The 19,829-nt window shown below is 39.6% G+C and overlaps 1 protein-coding gene across 1 annotated transcript in view; it reads right to left on the bottom strand.

Annotated features, from left to right (window-relative positions):
• LOC140312513 (uncharacterized) overlaps positions 1-19,829 on the bottom strand; it is a 62,834-nt gene that overhangs the window by 33,845 nt on the left and 9,160 nt on the right. Inside the window, exons 6-7 of the mRNA XM_072390308.1 lie at positions 18,144-18,264; positions 9,063-9,181 (exon numbers count right to left, since the gene is read on the bottom strand). Coding sequence (XP_072246409.1) covers positions 9,063-9,181; positions 18,144-18,264 — 240 coding nt within the window. The remainder of the gene's footprint in view (positions 1-9,062; positions 9,182-18,143; positions 18,265-19,829) is intronic.

The following is a 19,829-nucleotide window of genomic DNA, read 5'->3' as shown; positions in this document are numbered from 1 at the left end:
ATAAAATAGAAAATGAAGTAGTTATGTTGAGGTGTTGCTGTGGGCAGAAATGACCTCCTGAAAAATCATCTTTGTTGCAGCAGAGCTGAGGAAGCCTCGGACTGATCGTGCTTTGTTTTTTGCTCACTATGCTCTGTAGAGAGTATTTAAATGTCATCAAGCAGAGTTACTGATGCATGACATTATCATCGAATTGAGGGGTTGATTGATATCAAATAAAAGCTGGACTGTCAAATAGCTAACAAAAACTTAAATACTGATCAAATACTGGCATTTTAATTGACATATTTAACCATAATTCACTGGTATCTTCATAGACTGGTAACCTGTCCGGTGTGCATGCTGCCTCTTGAACTGTGGCAGCTGGTATATGTTCAAGCAGTCCGACGACCCAACAACAACAAAGGCAAATATGTAAGACTGACAACATTTTTACTTAAAAAATATTGCATCATCAAAGATTGATGTGTGAGTATTCAAAGAATACTTCATCATCTTTAAGGGGTTTCTAAGGATGAAAATACAGTTGCTGCTGACTATGTGTATGCGTGTTTCTCAAGGCTGACTCGCTTATTCTGCGTTTGTTTGGTGTGTGTCCTCAGAAATTAAGATTCCACGCACGGACACTGCAGAATGTACCGGACCAGTGGGTCTTACTTTTGATGTTTCAATGTTTTGTATCACCAACTTCTTCAAAAACACTGACAAGGAGGTAGAACGTGGTTACAAATGAAAGACAAGAAGCGAGACATACCTGGACAAAGCCTCAAATTAGGTGTAAAATGCACCTTTTTAGGTGTGCATGCACAGATGCTGCAGGGGTAAACCTGGGTTTGCAAAAAAAGATCAGAACCACTGTCATAGTAGCTGTTTTCACAGATTCAAGTTTTACATTTTGTTAAGCCGGCTAACACATAGAAAGCCTGGGAATTATTTTAAATGTTAAATGTTGCTTTCCTTTTTCTTTTAGCATACCTCTCAGACTTTTCTTAGGTACATATTCAGGGGGGGAAAAGGGAGATACTGGTGATATTTAATTATTTCTACACCAGCACATAGCTGCAAATAATTTGTTTGAGGAACACAAATGAGTTGAGTGCCTTTGTTAATATAGCCACACGATGCTACACAGCCACAATATGCTTTTAAAGGGTTAGGGATTTGGGAAATGTCACCAGTAGTAGAGTTAGAGTAAGTAGAGTTAGAACAATGTTTTTGCATGAAGCCAAATTTCCTCCAGACTTTTTGTGTTAAGACTGTCAATAATTTTACACTCCTGCAACTACCATCAATGTCCGACTGACATGGTAGTTTCAATCACAATGTGTTTGTACCCAATTGCTTCGCTAAATAGCCTCAAACATCTTTAAAATCCACTTAAAACTATGACTTCACAAATTGTCTCTCCTAAAATGTCCACGAGTCTCAAGGAATGCACTGAATTAGCGAATATCAATCTAGTTTTTCAAAACCTGCAGTAATAATGCACTGAGCGTACAGCAACACCAGCAGCTCATTTCTTACAGCTCTTAGAACAGCTCTTTAAATGCCAGTGAAGAAGAGCTTAGAAACCAAGGGTGAGTGTTTGTGATATTCAGAAAATCCGCAATAACCTGTTTTCTTTTGATTTGAGAAAATCTCCCAAAATTATGAGAAATAACTTGGCTTATATCTTATTTTCAATGAGGAGGCATTCAAAATTAATATGGAAAGCGGAAGGACACCGAGAGATCTTATATATTCCTGGTAAACCCATTTAATAAATTAATGGATATCCTCAACTCAGGACATAGAGAGAAAGTGTGTGTTTCTGTGTGTAAAAAAGGGAAGGAGCAGAAAGAGGAATGTTGGGGATAACACAAATCCTCCCCGTCCTACAAGGCTGTAATCGCATTTCATAATTGACGCATGTACAAACAGGAAAGTGTTCCCAAGCCCCTGTTAATTGCTGCCGGAATCAGGGAGTTCCACATGCTGAATCCAAAACTCAGCCCTCCTCATATATATATTTGTGAACGAATCAAATCAAATGGTTGATTTGAGAGTGGAGCCTGAATCTATCTGCAGCTTCATAGCTTCAGATAGATTTACACTGTATTACACTGCATATCTGGTGACAGAACAAGCCACCAGGTCATCAAATTCCAATATGTTTCTTCCTCTGTCTGCAGCAGGAGCATGTAAAGGCCATTAGTTTGACAAACTGGTTGGTTACAGACAAACAGAGGGAGTCAATTACAAGCTAACCTTCACACAGAAGCAAAGCCAATTATCAAGCACACACAGTGAGCTAACTGCGAGGCCTTTTCTTTTAAATGTTGCGGGAAATGTCAGCGAGGAACACAGAACTGCAAAAAGTTCCGGCAAAATACAAGTTCTGATTATATTTAAATGCGACATGTGAAGAACTGGATTTGACTTTGGCTGCATGTTAAAACTGAAGGGTGAAAGAGGAGGTCCAGGGGGGAGAGCTGCTCTAAAATCCATTTTCTAAAAAAAGAACGGTGATGGAAACAAAACGCACTGTTTGACATTCAGATAATACAGTAATGAAGATGGACAGTGCTGCTACAGGCTGTGTGGGAGCAGTCTGTCTGGTATTACACACAAACTGTTGAGCATTTACTTACAGTCCATCAAGTATTGGGTTACAATTCTCCTCTTCTTCTGCAGTGATAATCTATGCTAACTAGATAGCTCATGTATCTGAGCCTAAAACACAAACACCCCCTCTAGTCCGTGCTCTGGTGTTTACTCTAGAGGATTTTATCTTTATGAAATCCTGTAATAGTGGAGGGGCTAATAACTTTAAAGATGAGACAGACATCCAAAAACAACTGATAGCTACCAAAGTCCAAGATTAAAGGCCATTATTTAAGTGTTCAGCCAGTTTCGTGGTAATCCATTTCTCTGCTACTTTGGAAATTATAGGTAAAATATAGGTAAAATACTTATTGTTACTTATAGTTTTAAGATTGTTATAAAGAAATGCATGCTTAAATATCGTTTGTCTGCTATTCCATGAAAAATCTTTTCCCTTTTTTCCCCCATTTTAAAGAGTTGATAAGTGACTGATAGCATAGCGTTAACTGATGAACATGGTTCATCGTTTCAGCTCACAGAAGTACACATTTCCCCCTCTCTCTGGGTCTTGTCTAACAAGGGGAGGCTGGAGAAAAGCTGGCTCTGTGTGTGGTGGAGTGACTGATACACAGTGAGAGGAGAACCACCAAATCCTTCTCACTGCAGGGAGGGAGGCACAAATGGCTGCGGCAGAAAGCGCTGTTAGGACTCTTGTGCTAAGCAAAATGAGTTCCATCAAAAAGAAGACTTCACTGGTACTCGTGTTAGGGGAATAAACTGACTCAACTCTCCACTGCAACCCAGTCTTCCCTTTTGGCATTTTTGTCCTGTTCATTGCTCATTTCATTGACATACAGAGTTTACATGTTGTTCACCAGCAAATAACATTCATTTTTTAATAAAGAAACTAAATATAGATCAAAGAGAAATCTGGTTAAATCATATCCTATAAGATAGACTTCTCATTGTCAAAAATGAAATTGTTACCATTTAGAACCACATAGCTGACGTTTCGTTTCATGCCAATCGACAGGTTGATGCTGAAACAAGGTATTGTCCTCAGTAGAGACTTGCTAGTGAATGGCTGGAGTCTTATGAAGCATGAAATAGTCACCTGCAGTCTCTACTAGCAGCAGGTTTTTAGTCCAATAAAGTCAGGACAATGCAGTGGTTCCCATGCATTCATTGATTAGTAGCACCCTGCCACAGCAAAAAAACAACATTCCCCAGTGCAAATTGACTTTCTATTTTTGGAGCTGCAAACACCCTCCTCCTGAACTCGCTCACACGCTACTCACCCAAACAGGCACAGCTGAATGTGCCTCCACGTCGTCCTGCTGCACAGAAACAACCTCCTAAGAGCTTTTATCCTGCAGTCCCAGCACAGCTTCTACACTCCATCTACACCTATAAAACTCAAACATCGATTTTGTATTTATGTCGCTTTGAGAAGATCAGATGAAGGACTGAAGAATGAACTTCACTGAAACTGGTGAACTCTATACTCTAACAGCCACTTACGCTCACAGGACGTTTGTATTTTCTCTTGCTTTCATGTACTGGAATACACACATTAGGCTAGGCATTTTTTTTCTGGTTCATTTTGCTGAATTTTCAACCATTGCATGGTGAAATTAGATTTTTATCTTTACACAATGTAATGCACCAAAAACTGAAACTCTGTGCCTAATTTCAGCTTGGACAACAGTCCATTTAGTCAACTAAGGTATAAGTCAAAATGTGAATGGTGCCACACTCTTAAGCTAGTTTTATAGCTGACGCGCTCATGGCGCGGACGGCACGTGACGTCAAAATGACGTATTTCCGCGTGGCGCACGAAAAACGACGCGTAGACGTGCGTAGACGTGCACGAGTCAAAATTTGTAACTTGGTGTGAAAAAAGTATGTCCATTGAAGCACACTATTTCATAACAAACATACAAAGAAAAGGCAACACAACACATTTAATAGTCCTATAACAATATTCTAAGTACTATATCAGACTATAATGGTTATAATACACCTATTGAAATTATAACTTCTGCAGGCTCATCAGCTATTATGTAAGCAGAGGTGAGAATGCTGATCAGTGATGTGCTACTTCTATCATCAGTGCTACTCCTCCTGCTCTTGACCACAAATTGACGGGGGCATTGTTTTCTTCTGCACTTTCGTCATTCTAGAGTAGTTAGCGACGGTTAGTGACGGAGAAGCTTGCAACTACTGGCATCGACTCGCGCCACTATATATGTCCGACACGACACAGTGACGTCATCGGGCGAGCCATCGCGCCACCATACTGCGGCCTTAATACTCAGAGGTGATCATGTGACATGTCATCCTTTTTTGTGTAGAGTCTTATCAAATATTTATTATGTAGTTTTTATAATATATAATATAGTTATTAAATATTTCATATTTGATTAATTATCAATATAGGACATTAAGACAAGGAGTGTTAAAGAGAGGAGGAAGAGGACTTCTGAGGGATAACAGGGAGAAGAGGAAAATGCATTCATGTGAAAGAATAAACGTTGAATGCTTGTGGAGAAAGAAAATGGAAACACATGGGTAACAGAAAGACATACAGAGGGAATAATGGAGCGTATCGGAGAGAAGAAAAAAACAAGGTGCAAGTTGTCAACAAACAGGGTCGACCATAACATCGGGGGGCAGAGAATCCATTGAGCAGAAACTGTAAAAAGTTGCACATCGTGTGTGAAACTTACTGTCACACGGATCACTCGCAAATTATGAATCTCACATGAAGTCACAGTGCTCGAATAATGCTCCGGCTATTATGACAAAGCCGTCAGGAACAGAATAACAGTGGTTAAAAAATATCACACAATCGTGGCTTTTGTTGATTTATTTACTATTTATTGGATTTTGAAATTCTGCAGCCATTGTGGTGTAGAGGGAGTTATTTCTGATAAAAATAGCGTTTCCTGAACTGCGGTGAACGGTGCAGCCGTCCTCTGAGAATTCTTCTTGAGACACAGTTTCTTATCTATTTCTTGTCTATTCCGTGTTTAAGTGAAAATTCTTGAATGAAAAAAAGGAACATTGGGTGGGAATTAGGAAAACGCATGCTGTAATGGATAAGAAGTCAATGGATGGACATCTTTTATAAAACTCGAGTTCCGCTGGGGGTAAGATGCAATTTTGCATCCCTCGTTAGTTACCATTGTCAAGCTTACCATGCTTAACAGCTCAGTACTCGTATGCATTTTACAGTTAGAAATGTCCATGGGCATCTTTAACTTCTCGCTGTGACACCCACTCATTTTTCCATCTAAACTTGTAAAGTAGAAAGCATCTGTCCCGGATAACTATTGAGCGTTTATTTTTTCCACTGTTTTTGAAAGCTAAAAAGACTAAAGTTGGCTAAGTGAGAACTTTTCAGGTGTTTAGGATTAAAAATCCTCTAGTACTGCAGAGTAGAAAAAGGTAACTTGACCTAAAGCTGCTTAACACTAAACAGCTCTTATTGCTGTACAGTAGAGTAGATAAACACACTGCTCACAGCACAGCAGGCCTTTTTACTTTTTAACAGTTTTCAGAGTCAGTTAATGTTCAATTCTAATTCGTCTTGACAATGCAAACTGTAAAGGGCACAGAATTGGAAAGTCCAATACGCGAAAAAGTGATCAATCTTATATAATTTGCCAGATGAAAGACAAAACCAAGAGAAGCTTTCATATCCATGCTGCCATTAACAAACCTGGCTGCAAATAATGGTAGCAGTTTGTATTCGTTAACAATTTAGAACTATATGTACTGAATGTGGATTTAAGAATTATTGTATCATATGCTCAAAACTGTTATAAACACCAAACAGCTTCTAAAGTGCAACACAGTTTTACAAAAAGATGGCTTCCTTAGGGACTCATGAGTTAATTTAGTGTCTGATCTCAGACATTCTTCTGTCTGTTTTTCCAAAAGGTGTAACAATGCTTCACCCAGATACAGACCTTCACTGAGAAGACAGGAAAGGGATTGAGGAGGAGAGTATAGAGGTAATGGATAAATGGAAATTAGCCAAGGTGTGCGGCAGAGCTGCAGGAGCTGGAGTCACAGAAGAGGTGAGCGTGGAGGAGAGATTAGAGGGCAAGCGGGAGGCTGGTGGTGCCAAACGGGGAGCTTGCAGTTACTGCAGCCCTTGATTGTTCTCCATGCCGGGTCTCCCAGGTACCGTTGCCTAGTCTTATTTCCAGAGGGCCATAAATGTGTGTGGTTACATGTTTTTTATATTCATAAGGTCCAAAAATGAGGAACCCACTATACATCCTGGGGCCAACGTTTTTTTGTAGGGGCCAAATTCTGTTTTTTTCTCTCTTTTTCTTTATTTTTTTTGGCTGTATTTACACTTGCAGTGTGCAATTGTATGTTTAAGCATCTTCTAAGTGTGTGTAGGTTTTGAAATGTAGCATTTACTGTTTATGAGTATATATACGCCTGTGGGTCTGACTCGCAGTTTGAGTCCTCATTTACAGTTAAACTGGGGTCAAAAGTCATGCTTGAGGGACCACAGCAGTATTGGAAAATGCAAATTTGCTCCTTGAAAATGTTTAATTCAACAAGCTTTACCCGTTTCCTTAAATACTAGTTGCTGATCGACAGGAAGGGGAAGGAAAGACAAATTAAGATAAAATCATGAACCTTTTTTCCTTTTCATCTGTTTTCATTCTGAAAAAACTCTTGCTCTGTTTTTGTTGACCTAAAAATGAAAGTCATCACATGTGGCAGCAGATTTTTTTCTGTCAAGACATGCAACTTTGTCTCTGCTCTGTTTTTCTATAGTTTTTTTCCCCGCAATCATCCTCCCCACCTTTATTCTTTTCTCAGAACTATTCAAAACTATCTCATCGCGACTGCATGACCTGAACTCATAAATATCTAATTTCAATTTCTCCATCTAATGTTTTCACAGCGATTCAAACTTGCACATTTTATCACATTTTTGTTGTCTTGATCTGGAATGTGGAAAAAGGGGACTTGTGTCAAACCAGTCTGAGACTGATCCACCTCCAAATGAAACTGGAAGAAAAACCTAGCTCACACTGTAAATGATAGCACTATTTCAAATAAGCTTTACATTATTAGGTATTCATTGAGTTGTACCAGCTACCTGCAAATGATATTTGAATGAAGCTGATGAAAAACTTAGTGGAGAGGTGTAGTCCAAGTAACTCGCTAATTAGATTGTATTTTTTGTTAGCACTGTACTCTAGCTAATAAGGATAAAGCTAGCTTCACAGACAGACAGCTGCTTTTACTGCCCTGAATATCAGAGGTTCTGTAACTGCTACAGTCTGAAAGGAATTGAGGGAAACAATTACTGTGCAACATAACGTGCTTCAAAGTTAGGGAAAATACAAAAGAATCCTGAGACTCATTGCTAGCAGTTATCCACAATCATTTACTGGCAAGCTAGCTGTCTGAAAATGACATAAGGCTATCGGTTTTATCGCGTATATTCAAAGTGATACATTTTCAATTCAACTGTGTTAGTTGAAGTTAAAGTTCAGTTCAAGTATACATCACACCATCATTTCTTGTGATTGAAGTCTTCATTTTGGGTACCTCTAGATTAGCTTTGCACACTTCATCAAATTAAAGCAGAAAAGTAGTAAAATGCCTCATTTTCAACTTTTTGTTCTATTGTGAATAAAATGTTGATTTACGAGATTTGCTGTTTATACTCAAATGTTACAAAGTATTCCAACCTTTCACATAAAGAGTTGTTATTTAACAATCCCAAAGAGGTAATTTTATTGTTGAAGTATAAAAACATTCATCTAAAAAAAAAAAGTGGTAAAAAAATGACAATGACAATTCAACGATACAAAATTAGGATCAGCAACCATAGTTTTCACCCGATACTGATTTTGTTATCTTTATGATAGTGTAAGGCATAATTCAGATTAGAGAAATGCTCTTTCAAATGAACATCATTGTCATAGAAACTTCCACCCTTTTACTTCTTATCATACTTCCTTTTCAACTAAGCTGTATTTAGGTTGCATTACCCCTAAACATAAACAACATGTAAAAAAGTCAAATATATGTATTTTTGCTCTTGTCTACATTTTATACCGCATATTTTAAACTGAATTTATGAAAACCATAAACATTGTGCTTGTCACCCTCCACTCCCTGCTGCTCCCTTCATTGTAGTAATTCACAGTTAGTGCTCTCTGTCAGACAAGTCTACACTCTCTTTTGAAGGACACTCGTCAGGATGAATTCAAAGACAGCAAGTCTAGGACAGTTTGCTTTGATGTGATCCTCAGAGAGTGTGTGTCAACATGTACAGAAGAGATGGTGTCTTTAGGTGTGTGCCTGTCTGTGTGTGTGTGTTTTCATCAGGACAGTCTCTGCAGATTCCCTCAACTACAGCCTGCCTGAGGTGATAAGCAGCTGATGAAAGTCACAGAGAGAGAAAGAATGAGAGACAGTGTGTGTGTTTTTCCCACCTGAGCCTGCTGTGTGTTGCTGGGGGGAAGAGGGTTGGAGACCATTGGTCCAAAGATATCCAGTTCATCCCCAATGGGTGCTGAGCGATCTGAGGCCTTCCCCTCACCGTCTGGAGCATCTGAGAGACAAAAGGGAAATTAACTCTGCTCATAATTTTAAAAAGCAGACGTGTATTCTCACAGGTGAGACAACCCAGGCGCCTGGTAGAGCTGGAATGTCTGAACAGCAATGACATTGAATTTTTTACTTTTGTATGTAATCCTAGCATTCTTCTTATTTGAAATAATAAACAGCTCCAGCCACAAAGTCTTCCTACCTTATACATTCCTACTAATCAAAATTTCCAATAATCAGAGAGTGATTGTGAAATTTCAGAGACATGTAAAAATAATCTGATGGTAAGGGATTTATGCAGACAGTAATACGGTTGACCTGAAACCTGACATGCAGGTCAAGGGGTGTCAAGGAATACTGAAACATAATTTTTTATCATCACATAAGACACTCCTCAAACCAGCCACCTCACCCGTTGGCTCTCAGGCAACTTTTGAAGTCTGACAGTTATTGTAAGTGAGGAAGTGATTGAACAACTTCAAAAGGGTCGATGTCAGCAGACAGTACAGCTGTAGTGCTTTTTTTTTCCATGTAAAAAGTGCAACCTCTCTGCCAGATTTTCAAACAGCCTTTCAAAGCCGCGAAGAAAGAGACGGCGCTTTCAACCAAAATAAAAGTTAGTTACAGTTGAATTGTAGAAGAAAGATAAACCCACACTGCAATTTGTTAAAAAACTCAAGATTTCAGTATGTGCAGGTGAAGGAAGCAGGCTGACACGACGGTCTCCAGAAACTAACAGCTCTTATGCCTCCAACACAACAAGAAGAAAGTGTGTGAGGGTCATCTACACTGGAGTGTGGACAACTGGAACAGAGTCTTACGGACGGACGACTCAAAGTTCGGGATCTTCGCTTCAAACTGTTGTTTGCATTTATTCTTCATAGATTAAAGCTTGATTCCTCAGTGTGTAATTCCTCATTGTAGAAGCACTGGGTGGATCAGTTCTGGTTTGGGGGTATCTTTACTCCAAACAAAGTTGATGAACCAATATGGATATCACTCCAAACTTTGAATCCATGATTGAAACTCCTTTGATAGGACCCGACTTTGTGCTCCCCACAAAGCTAAATCTACTATTCCAATGCTTTGCCATTAAAGCATCGACCTTAAAATTTTGATGAATACGCACAAAGTAACTAGCAATATTATTTAAAATACTGTATTAAATTGATACTTTTGGACTAAGGTTGGGTAATTTCTTGTGGTTTTCCCAATACCAGTGTTAAAACAACACTTTTAAAGTGGTAGCAGTGCCTAAAACACCTCAACTGATACTTAAATAACAGTTTAAGAAATGTAAGAACACTGCTGAGCTTTGAAATGAAAAGTCTTTTTAAAAAAGTAAAATTTCAAGTAATAGTTTTTGACTAAAATGCACAGTACATATGATAAAAACAAAATCACTTACCGAATTTGAATAACACATCCAATAAAAATATTAACCTGATGAACGGCTTCTGTGTGCGAAACTCTTTCCAGAGAAACAGAGCCACACCTTTGACTGTTCAGTTTTGGACATTTTCTTTTTTGGACAAGTTCAATAAGATTTAAGTACAATTCCTACAAACGAACCCTCTGTATAAAACAGACTTTGAAATGACTGCATGAACCGGGTGGCAAATAATATCTTTTTGGGACATTTCAAAACTGATTTATCTCTGTTAGGATTCTTTATGCAAGCAGGGCATTTAGAACTTTGCATCACAGTCACATGGCTTTCTTCTATTCTGTTATCACTGTTTGCTTGTAATCTTTTAACATTCTCCATGCTATTATGCTTTTTAGTCAGTCTTTTTTTTGTCAACTGTTCAAACTACAATATCACTAGAGACACTGTGTTGTTCACTGAGAGCCGTTTCCATGGAGCTGAAGAAAAAACTGAGTACAAAATGTCCCATCATCTGAGATAGAAACAATAAGGGAGAGGGGGGATTGTGGGTCAGAAATAAGAGAGGAGGCAAAAAAAGCAGGGATTGAGCGGCCCAAGTGTGAGAGCAATGATGAAACCTACATAATGCAGCTCTTTTAAAGTGTGAACAAGACAGAGCTCCATCTGCCAGACAGCAGGCTACATGGAAAACCATTTACTTAGAGAAGTTCATAGGGATCGCTCCACATTTTTTAAGTCACTTACCAAAACCCATTTTCAGAGAATTCCTTTGAATGTAACATCTTCTGTCCTAATATTATATTTCAGGCATTAATTCTTGCCCTTTATCCTTCTTGTGTCATTTTCCAGCTTGACCTTTAGTTTGCCTGTTAAATTCCATACAAAATTCTGTCAGAAAAAAAAAATTGTATAGCAGAACTGAAAAGTTTAAATCACGTTGTTGTGCAATGAAATAAAACAGGAAAAAATAGCATTCCATGTGCATTAACTACCTTCTTACCACTCTAATCCCACTTCTCTCACCAAAACCCCCTTTCAGCTATTGCCATGGAAATGAGCTGCAGGGAAAGTGGGGCCCATCATCCTTATCATCACTGCCTTGTCAAACCATGTGCCCCTTATTATGGGATGGAGCTGCTTCTTGAAAGGACTCTCAACTTCACCATGGAAACAGATCAAGTGGGGGTGGGTGTTTTACAATCACCCGTACTTCTTTTGTTTCTTTTGAGTGGACACACACACACGCACCCACACACACGCACACACACAGTGCATACAAAGCACCCAAGGATCTCTCTAAAAAAAACACAGAGGCCTCATTCAAGACGATGCAGTAACATTTAGGGACTTGGGCACCAACTTAAGGGGTAGAATATGTGACTTAATTAAGCCCTGTTGTGATTCTGATGCAATATTCTGACAAGACATGACCCTTATACATGTGAAAATGAGCTTTGGTGACGCTGCACCAGGGTCCATGATGTTCTTTCACATTCTTTTCCTTCCTGACAGAAATAAAATTCAGTCTTCGACATGATGATGCTGCTGCTATTAACCCAGAGACATGTAAATTCAGCCCCCACTTCACGCTGTGTCCCTGAATGTGCCCTGAAATCAAATGGTGGACATAAAATGAAGTAATATATATGCTGCTGTTGGTGTTTTGAAGCAACTCAAAACATTAACATCAAACAACAACAACAAGCAACATACAGCTAGTTTTAAATGCTGGCTGATAATTTAATGGGGGTCGGTGCTCCATGTAATCCCCATGGATTGCTCGCTATGTTGTTTAAGCTGACATAATATAAGAAGTAGTACCTTAATAATCAGACTGGGTGAGCAACTGCCACAGGGTGCCAAAACACTACATACTGTAGTTCTATCATATCGAAATAAGTTTAAATGAAGTAGTTTCATTCAGGATTCATGGGAGTACAGGTTGGTTTATGGGTCTCTGAGCGTGTGAAGACACAGTGAACAGAGGAAAAGTTTAAGAACCAAAAATTGCCAGCGACAATGCAGACGGTGAGCAAACCTGCAAGAAATTCCGCCGCTTCTAACTTTATGTGTGGGAGATCATCGCACATCCAAGTATAGCTGAATTCACTGCACAGATATTGTCTTTGATTACTTGAACAGCGATAAAAAATCATTGTGTACAATGATGCTGTGGTTAGAAAATCAGGACTTTATTACAGCAAATTTAAGCAATTGACAGTTGACACATACTATTAATGGGCTGATTTTCAGTCATAATTTCTGATGTATTCAGCTTTCTAACAAAAGAAAATCAGAAAAATGTGAATGGTGAAAAAAAGTGAATGAGAGCAGAATTTGGCTGTATACACACTTTTTCCAAAGTGATCCAAAGAGATGGGTCTGTGGAGCACACACACAGGGCACCTGGGCCCACTTCAGCCTCGTGGAGCATATACATGCAGAGTGATTCTATCCCCACCCACATTATCAGGGTGTGTTAGCCTGGTTTTGAGACGCTCTATTTCATAAGCTTGAGGTCAGGCTAACGTGTTGACGTATATTTCTAAAGCTAAATTCATCAGACTAACACAATAATTAGTTTTCTCTTGCGCCATGTAAACACGCCACTGAGGATGCTGCAGTCGGGGCAACAAAAATACCTCACATCTTCTTCCCAAAAACACACATTATCCAGCGAAATGTCTCACACGTAGGCACTGAAACTGAGAGCAATAACCTGCAGACAAAGAGAGATGAGACTGATCCATTCATTTGCTTTCTTTTTTTCCCAAACTACCTGTAGTCACGACAACTGGAACCTTATTCTCTGTTCCACTGTGTGGGGCTGATGTCTGCGGTCCTCATGTGTAATAAGCCAGCCTTATTATCTCACAGTCGTGATCATCACAAACACAGCCTGCAGGATCCAGTGTAACGCTCTCCCTATCAGATGATAAAACCCCTATTACAAGCAGTGGGAAAGGCTGTAATCAGCTTGTCTTAACGGGTGTACCGACATAAACAAAAAAGACATTTAAACATACTTGTTTTTGGTTTAAAAAAGGATTAGTGGGGTGTTTCTGGCAGAACAGCTTCAATGCACCTTAGCTTTGATCCTATAAAATTGAAAAACACTAAAGGAGGGATGAAACCACTTTCTTCCAAGAGATGCTGTTGTTTTGGTGACGATGGCATAGAGCACAGTTTAATACGATCTAAAATGACGGCATATGATCACAGCAAGTTCACATTTTGGTTTTTGCCCCACTAAGCTGTTTCATGTGTGTGTGTAACAAATAGCTTCTATGCTGCAAGTCTACTATTACATATTTTATTTAATGTAATTGTTGAAAGGCTGCTCATACTGAGACAGTGATCATATTCTGCAGTGGAAGTCTTGCAGAGGAGTTGCTCTTTTGTTATTCTTCAATTAATGTAATTGAATTCTAAGGACCTGTATGTCAGAAAAGCAAGAAAAACTAAATATCTGGTCCTTATTTGGTCTCTGGGTAATCAGGTAAATATAAACTCAAATGAACAGCAGCACATGATGGTGGTGTGGTGCTTAGCACCGTCACCTCACAGCGAGAGGGTTTCAGGTTCAACTCCCGGCTGGGGTCTTTCTGTGTGGAGTTTGCATGTTCTCCCCGTGTATGCGTGGGTTCTCTTTGGGTACTCCGGCTTCCTCCCCCCGTCCAAAAACATGCACGTTAGGTTAATTGGTGACTCTAAAATTGTCCTTCGGAGTGAGTGTGAGTGTGTGAGTGTGTGTGGTTGTTTGTCTCATTTGTGTCTGTGTGGCCCTGTGATGGACGGATTAAGCGGGTATAAAAAAAAAAGGATGGTAGGATGTGCGAAAAACTATTTACAACCAAAGAGTCAATAGCTTGTGAAACCACCTTTAGCAGCAATAAATAAATGAATAATTTTCTATTACCTAAGCTGTAAGGGGAACTGAAGGCTGTCCTTGGTCTTGGGAAGGCAAGGACCCAACTTTTCCAAATAGAACAAATTATTGTAATAACATGGTCAATTTTACACTTCATCTGTCAAAAGTATTCACTCATTCCAGCGTGGTACCGTGACAAGATGCCACCTATCAGTCCAGGTGTGAAATTTCCTCACTACTAAGTATTTCACAGTCAACTGTCAGTGGTATTATAACAACATGGAAGTGATTGGGAACAACAGCAACTCAGCCACGAAGTGGAAGGCCACGTAAAATGACAGAGCGGGGTCAGCAGGTGCTGAGGCGCATAGTGCCAGCTTTGAGGAAACAGTTTGGGGATGGTCCCTTCCTGTTCCAACATGACTTTGCACCAGTGCACAAAGCAAGGTCCATAAAGACATGGATGAGCGAGTTTGGTGAGGAAGAACTTGACTGGCCTGCACCTTTGGGATGAATTAGAGCAGAGACTGTGAGCCAAGCCTTCTCGTCCAACATCAGAGATGCGCTTCTGGAAGAATGGTCAAAAATTCCCATAAAAACACTACTAAACCTTGTGGAAAGCTTGCCCAGAAGAGTTGAAGCTGTTATAGCTGCAAAGGGTGGGCTGAAGTCATATTAAACCCCATGGATTAAGATTGGGTTGTCACTTAAGTTCAAATGCATGTAAAGGCAAATGAGCGAATACTTTTGGCAAAATATAACGCAGGTTTTGACATTAAACTTAACAGGGATTTACTATATTAACATATTCATGTAATTCATGTACCAAACATGGCTGTGATGATTTGTGTTTAATATCATCAACTTGAGAATGGAGGTATCCGCAAACATGTTTCTAAAATCTGACATTTATGTCAACCGTACATATGGAAATATCCTCTGACAATCTGGTAACATTTTTATCTTTAATTCCACTTCCATCTACTGTATCCTATAACCTAAAAAAGAAAGACATGGTAACATAACTCTATCTGCATAACGTCAACATTGTTACCGATAGCTAATACTCCCACAGTAATAACTGAAACTGTCAGCACTGATGGATCAGGTTGATAACATTGTTTAAATTGCATGGCAGATGTATCTGTTCTTTCTTGCTGCCGTGCATTAACATAGTAAGTAAAGTCTTAGGAAATCAGCTGTTTCCATAATACTTAAAAGAGCTTGTATAGGTGCCTTAGGACAAAAAAAATTCCTCCTCTTTTCGCGTCTGCATCACAACAATTTCAAGCGATTGTTGTTTACAGAACTGCTTTTACAGGATCATTTTCAGCTCCTACTTCAGGTTAGGAGCAATGCAAGAATAAGAGGAATCATATGTTATGCAATAGTATAGGGACTGTAAGGGTGCAGACCCTGACAAAATAACTGTATTCTCATTGTAGTGCAATGACAGACCCCCCCCACCCCAATCCAGCACTAAAAAGACCATCAGGATATTACGGCTGGCTATGTGAACACTGCTGCTATGAGAGTTAATTTGTGATTAATCTCTCCAAACACAGTTCAGCATGCCAGAAACACCACAGTGGAGGACTGAGGGGTGTTTACATTGTGCCAGTCAATTAATCTGGTTGATGGCAGATATTCAATAAAAACATACCACTGGATTGTTTTTTTGGCAAGCAAGTGTGGGTGGGGGGTGGGGGTGGAATGAGAGAAAAATTATTAGAAATGCTACACTTGATAACCCTGAATTTTTTTTTTCATTTCCCATTCACTGCAGCACCGCCTGCTAAACTGAATTAAACTGCACTGTCAGATACACACAGACACAGAAACCCACAGAGAAAGAGGTTCACTGGCAGCTGCATAGCAACGTTACCTGAGATATGGAGGAATAAAGGAACGAATAGAGGGGTTGCTGAAGGCATGCTGCCACGTATTTGACTTATTGATTATGTGTGAAATCTCATCCACATGGCTGTAAGGTGAGAAGCGCTGTTTATTTATAGCAGGGTGCAGCTGGGAATTTTTGATCAATGCTGTGTCCACCATCTCTTTCCTCCATCAGCACAGCTCTCGCTCAGCTCAGTCTGACACAACTCAGCTCCGTGATGGGGAAACACCAGTGATTGCATATTACATATTCATGTTGAATCCCTTGAAGCAGGCCTTTCTGCTTGCTCGGTGTGGTTGCTGTTTAGGATTAAGGTCAACAAACATGGAGCACAATGTTCTGATGGCTAGTTGGCCAAGACACAAACCACAGGTTTGAATCCAGCGTGACATTTCTGAATGTCATATCCTCGGTGCATTCATCCTCCCAGCGAGTGGTGCTGTCATGTTCTTCAATAAAACACAAATGCCATTAAAATGCATGTATGCATAGATAAAGAACACTGTTCTTCCGGCAAACTGATGTTTAAGAATTTGTCAAACAGATAGTAACAGTCTGGAACAGTTGTGACAGTGGTGTCCACTTTGTGATTTGGTAACAAATCATACCAGATAGCAGAAGCTGGATGAAGCCACTGCTTTGAGTTTGGAGACACTAAATCCCATTTGTTACTCTTCTGGAACTGTAAATGTTTTCATCTGTGAATAGTTAAGTCAAACAAGCTTAATTTGCACCCACAAACGATGCCGTTGCCTGGATTCTGCGCAGTAAAAATGTATTTTGCTGTGTTATGTACATAAAGCAGTCAGGGCACGAAACGGGGCCTGTGTTTGCATAAAATCAAGAAGCATGCATAGCGGAAAGTAGCAGCATTACTGTAAATTTCATACAATTCTGTTCAACAGAGGCACCTGAGCATTTACATTTGATGCTACTATATACTACAACTCTTTAGAAAGGGGAATGTTGGGTTCTTTACTCCATATACGGATGCTTGTGTCATAATTTTGGGTGTTTAATTTTACAGTGAATTTTTCCTGTGTATCCCAGTGGTTTTGCATTCTGTCTTCAGTTTCGCCCCCTGAGCTCAATCTATTGATTGCTCCACAACAGTGATCCATAAGCTGATTACCTTTCACTCTGTATACGTTCCCCTGGTGTCTTTGGTTCATTGCACTTTTTCAGTGAAGAGATCTTGCTAATTGCTTTTTTGGCGCTCCCACATTGAGTTTAGTTTCATATTTATCTTTTTAAAAAATTTTTTGTGGTTTCCTCTTGTGCTTTTGGACTTTTGGACTCTTGGCTGCCCCTACCTGTTTGATGATTTTGCTGAATGTCCCCTTCGCTTTGACCCTGCTTGGAAATAAACTTTTGGACTTCAAAATGTCTGTGTGCTTCATTTGTGTCAACTGATATAGGTAGGTACTTTTAAAGAATGCGATTATACATCACAAAACAACATTTTATGCATTTAAAGGCGTTTCTAAAGAATAAACTAGCGGTTTGTAATATTTCTTGGTTTTGAGACGGCATTAAAATTGGTGTCTGAGATCTTGTCCACATATAAATCCTTCATCGGGAAAGAAAGTTTTGGGTTTTTTGAAGATGTCAGTCCAGGGTGAAGATGTTCAGAAGCTTTCTTGCAGTTTTTTTAGTGTGGATGGCAGAAACAGAGTTGTTGTCTTGCCACATAAGACTGTGACGTTCTCCTTGGTTTAAGGCCAGAGTATGCACTTTTATTCCCTTTATTCTGTAACAACTGCATGCTCAGAAAGCACAGTGCAATTCAATTTAAGACAGAATACCAACGTGGCTGATTTTTGGATGGGACCTGATCAGACCAGCAGCTGGTGGGAGAATTGTGAGAATGAAGCCGTTGCTGCAGAACGGTGAGAGAATTTCTGTTGTCTTCCAGGCCTGCTTGGCCTGCACATCAAGGAGAAAGGCAATTACAATGCCAGTGTAGTTTAGAAGGTTGCAAACACACGGTGCATGTGCTCTTTAACAGGGAGATAAGCGAACATCTTTGAAGTGTCAAGACAAGAGGTTTGAAAAACAGGAAGGCAAGCATGTACCAGATCGGCCCCGTGTATAAATGTACCGTAGCTACTGGTCACTGGGGATTTTTCTCCAACAGTGCTGTGGGGGTGGGATTTTTGTTTTCCAAGAATAAGAGAGGGAAATGTTTTCTTTAAAATACCTGTGAACCTGTAAACCAGACCCTTTTACATTTTCCCCTCAAGACTATTTTCATCAGGACCTCCCAGACCGTTTCCTGTCAGAAACTGCTTTATGCCCAAACATGGCAGCCATGTGTTTAAAATAACTTTTTCTTCTTCTTTCTTCTCCCATCATCATATCATGATGCATGATTGCATTAGCTTTTCCACTGGGAAACACTGGACTAAACAACTTAACATTAATAATGTAGTATAATATGACATCAGTCACAGAATGTTTAACTTCAGAACTTTAACTGTAGTAGAATTTTGCTGATAACTCGTACCCAGCATTTTCCTTTAAGTGTAATGACTGGAGCTCTAAAGAGTTTCCCTCCATCTCATGCTGTTTGTATCATTCTGCTGTCATAGGAACAAGAATCTTCAACATTCATCCTGGCCTGTCTGAGAGGAAACCTACCGAACACACTTTAAGCTGAATCAAAGTGAAATCAGGGGACCATTTCACAACAGTGATTTACAAGCATGTGCAGATTAGAGGGATGTCAAATGACTGTCATGTTCTTCGAGGCTGCTGCATGAGTGTGGTACCCATTTTGATTTGTGAAACCTGTGAAATTGACAGCAGGAGGGAATAATCTTGTGTTGCAAATTGCAGCTTTTACAAAGCTGCAATCAGAGCCCTATACCAAGGAGAAGGAATTCATTTACAGCCAGACCATTGAAGTGGATGGGGAGCAATCTTCAGTCTGACTGCACCATGAGGAGAGGTCCAATTATCCCAAATAGGGGAAACTACATGAGTGGGTACAACGTTGCACTTCTCGTGGCTGTGCAGGGAACAGATGAAATACACTCAATCTGATTTCTGATGTATCCCCATGTGAGAAGTCCACCGGAGCCTTTTGAAAACATCTTTGATGTTCAGTTTCAGTCTAGTAAGTACTTATCTCGTTCAATTTGAGGCTCCTGAGAGTTGCATCTTTTTTTCTGTTTTTGCTCTAAATTGCAAAGAAACAAAATGCTTAATTGCTTTCCTCTCATCCTTTAGCTCTGCAGCTTTTGTATGGCTGCATGGCTTTCAGGTTTCTGCTTTTGAGAAGGCAAGGTTTTAAATAAGCCACTGAAAAGATTTGACTTCTTTCAGATTAATATATGACCAGCAGAAGATAAATGGTGTCATTTTCCCCACTTTGTTGGAATGTTAAGATTACTAACTAGCTCTGCGCTTAAATTACACAATTTCAATCAACAGCAAATAGTTTTACTAAAAGAAAGAAAATGTCCAAATTTGAAATGAACATTCAGTCA

Source organism: Leuresthes tenuis, unplaced genomic scaffold (genome assembly GCF_036924035.1).
Source record: "Leuresthes tenuis unplaced genomic scaffold, fLeuTen1.0.hap1 SCAF_8, whole genome shotgun sequence".
In the NCBI taxonomy this organism is placed as follows: domain Eukaryota; kingdom Metazoa; phylum Chordata; class Actinopteri; order Atheriniformes; family Atherinopsidae; genus Leuresthes; species Leuresthes tenuis.
Note: the sequence above shows the minus strand (reverse complement) of the source record. Positions and strands in the feature narration are given on the sequence as shown.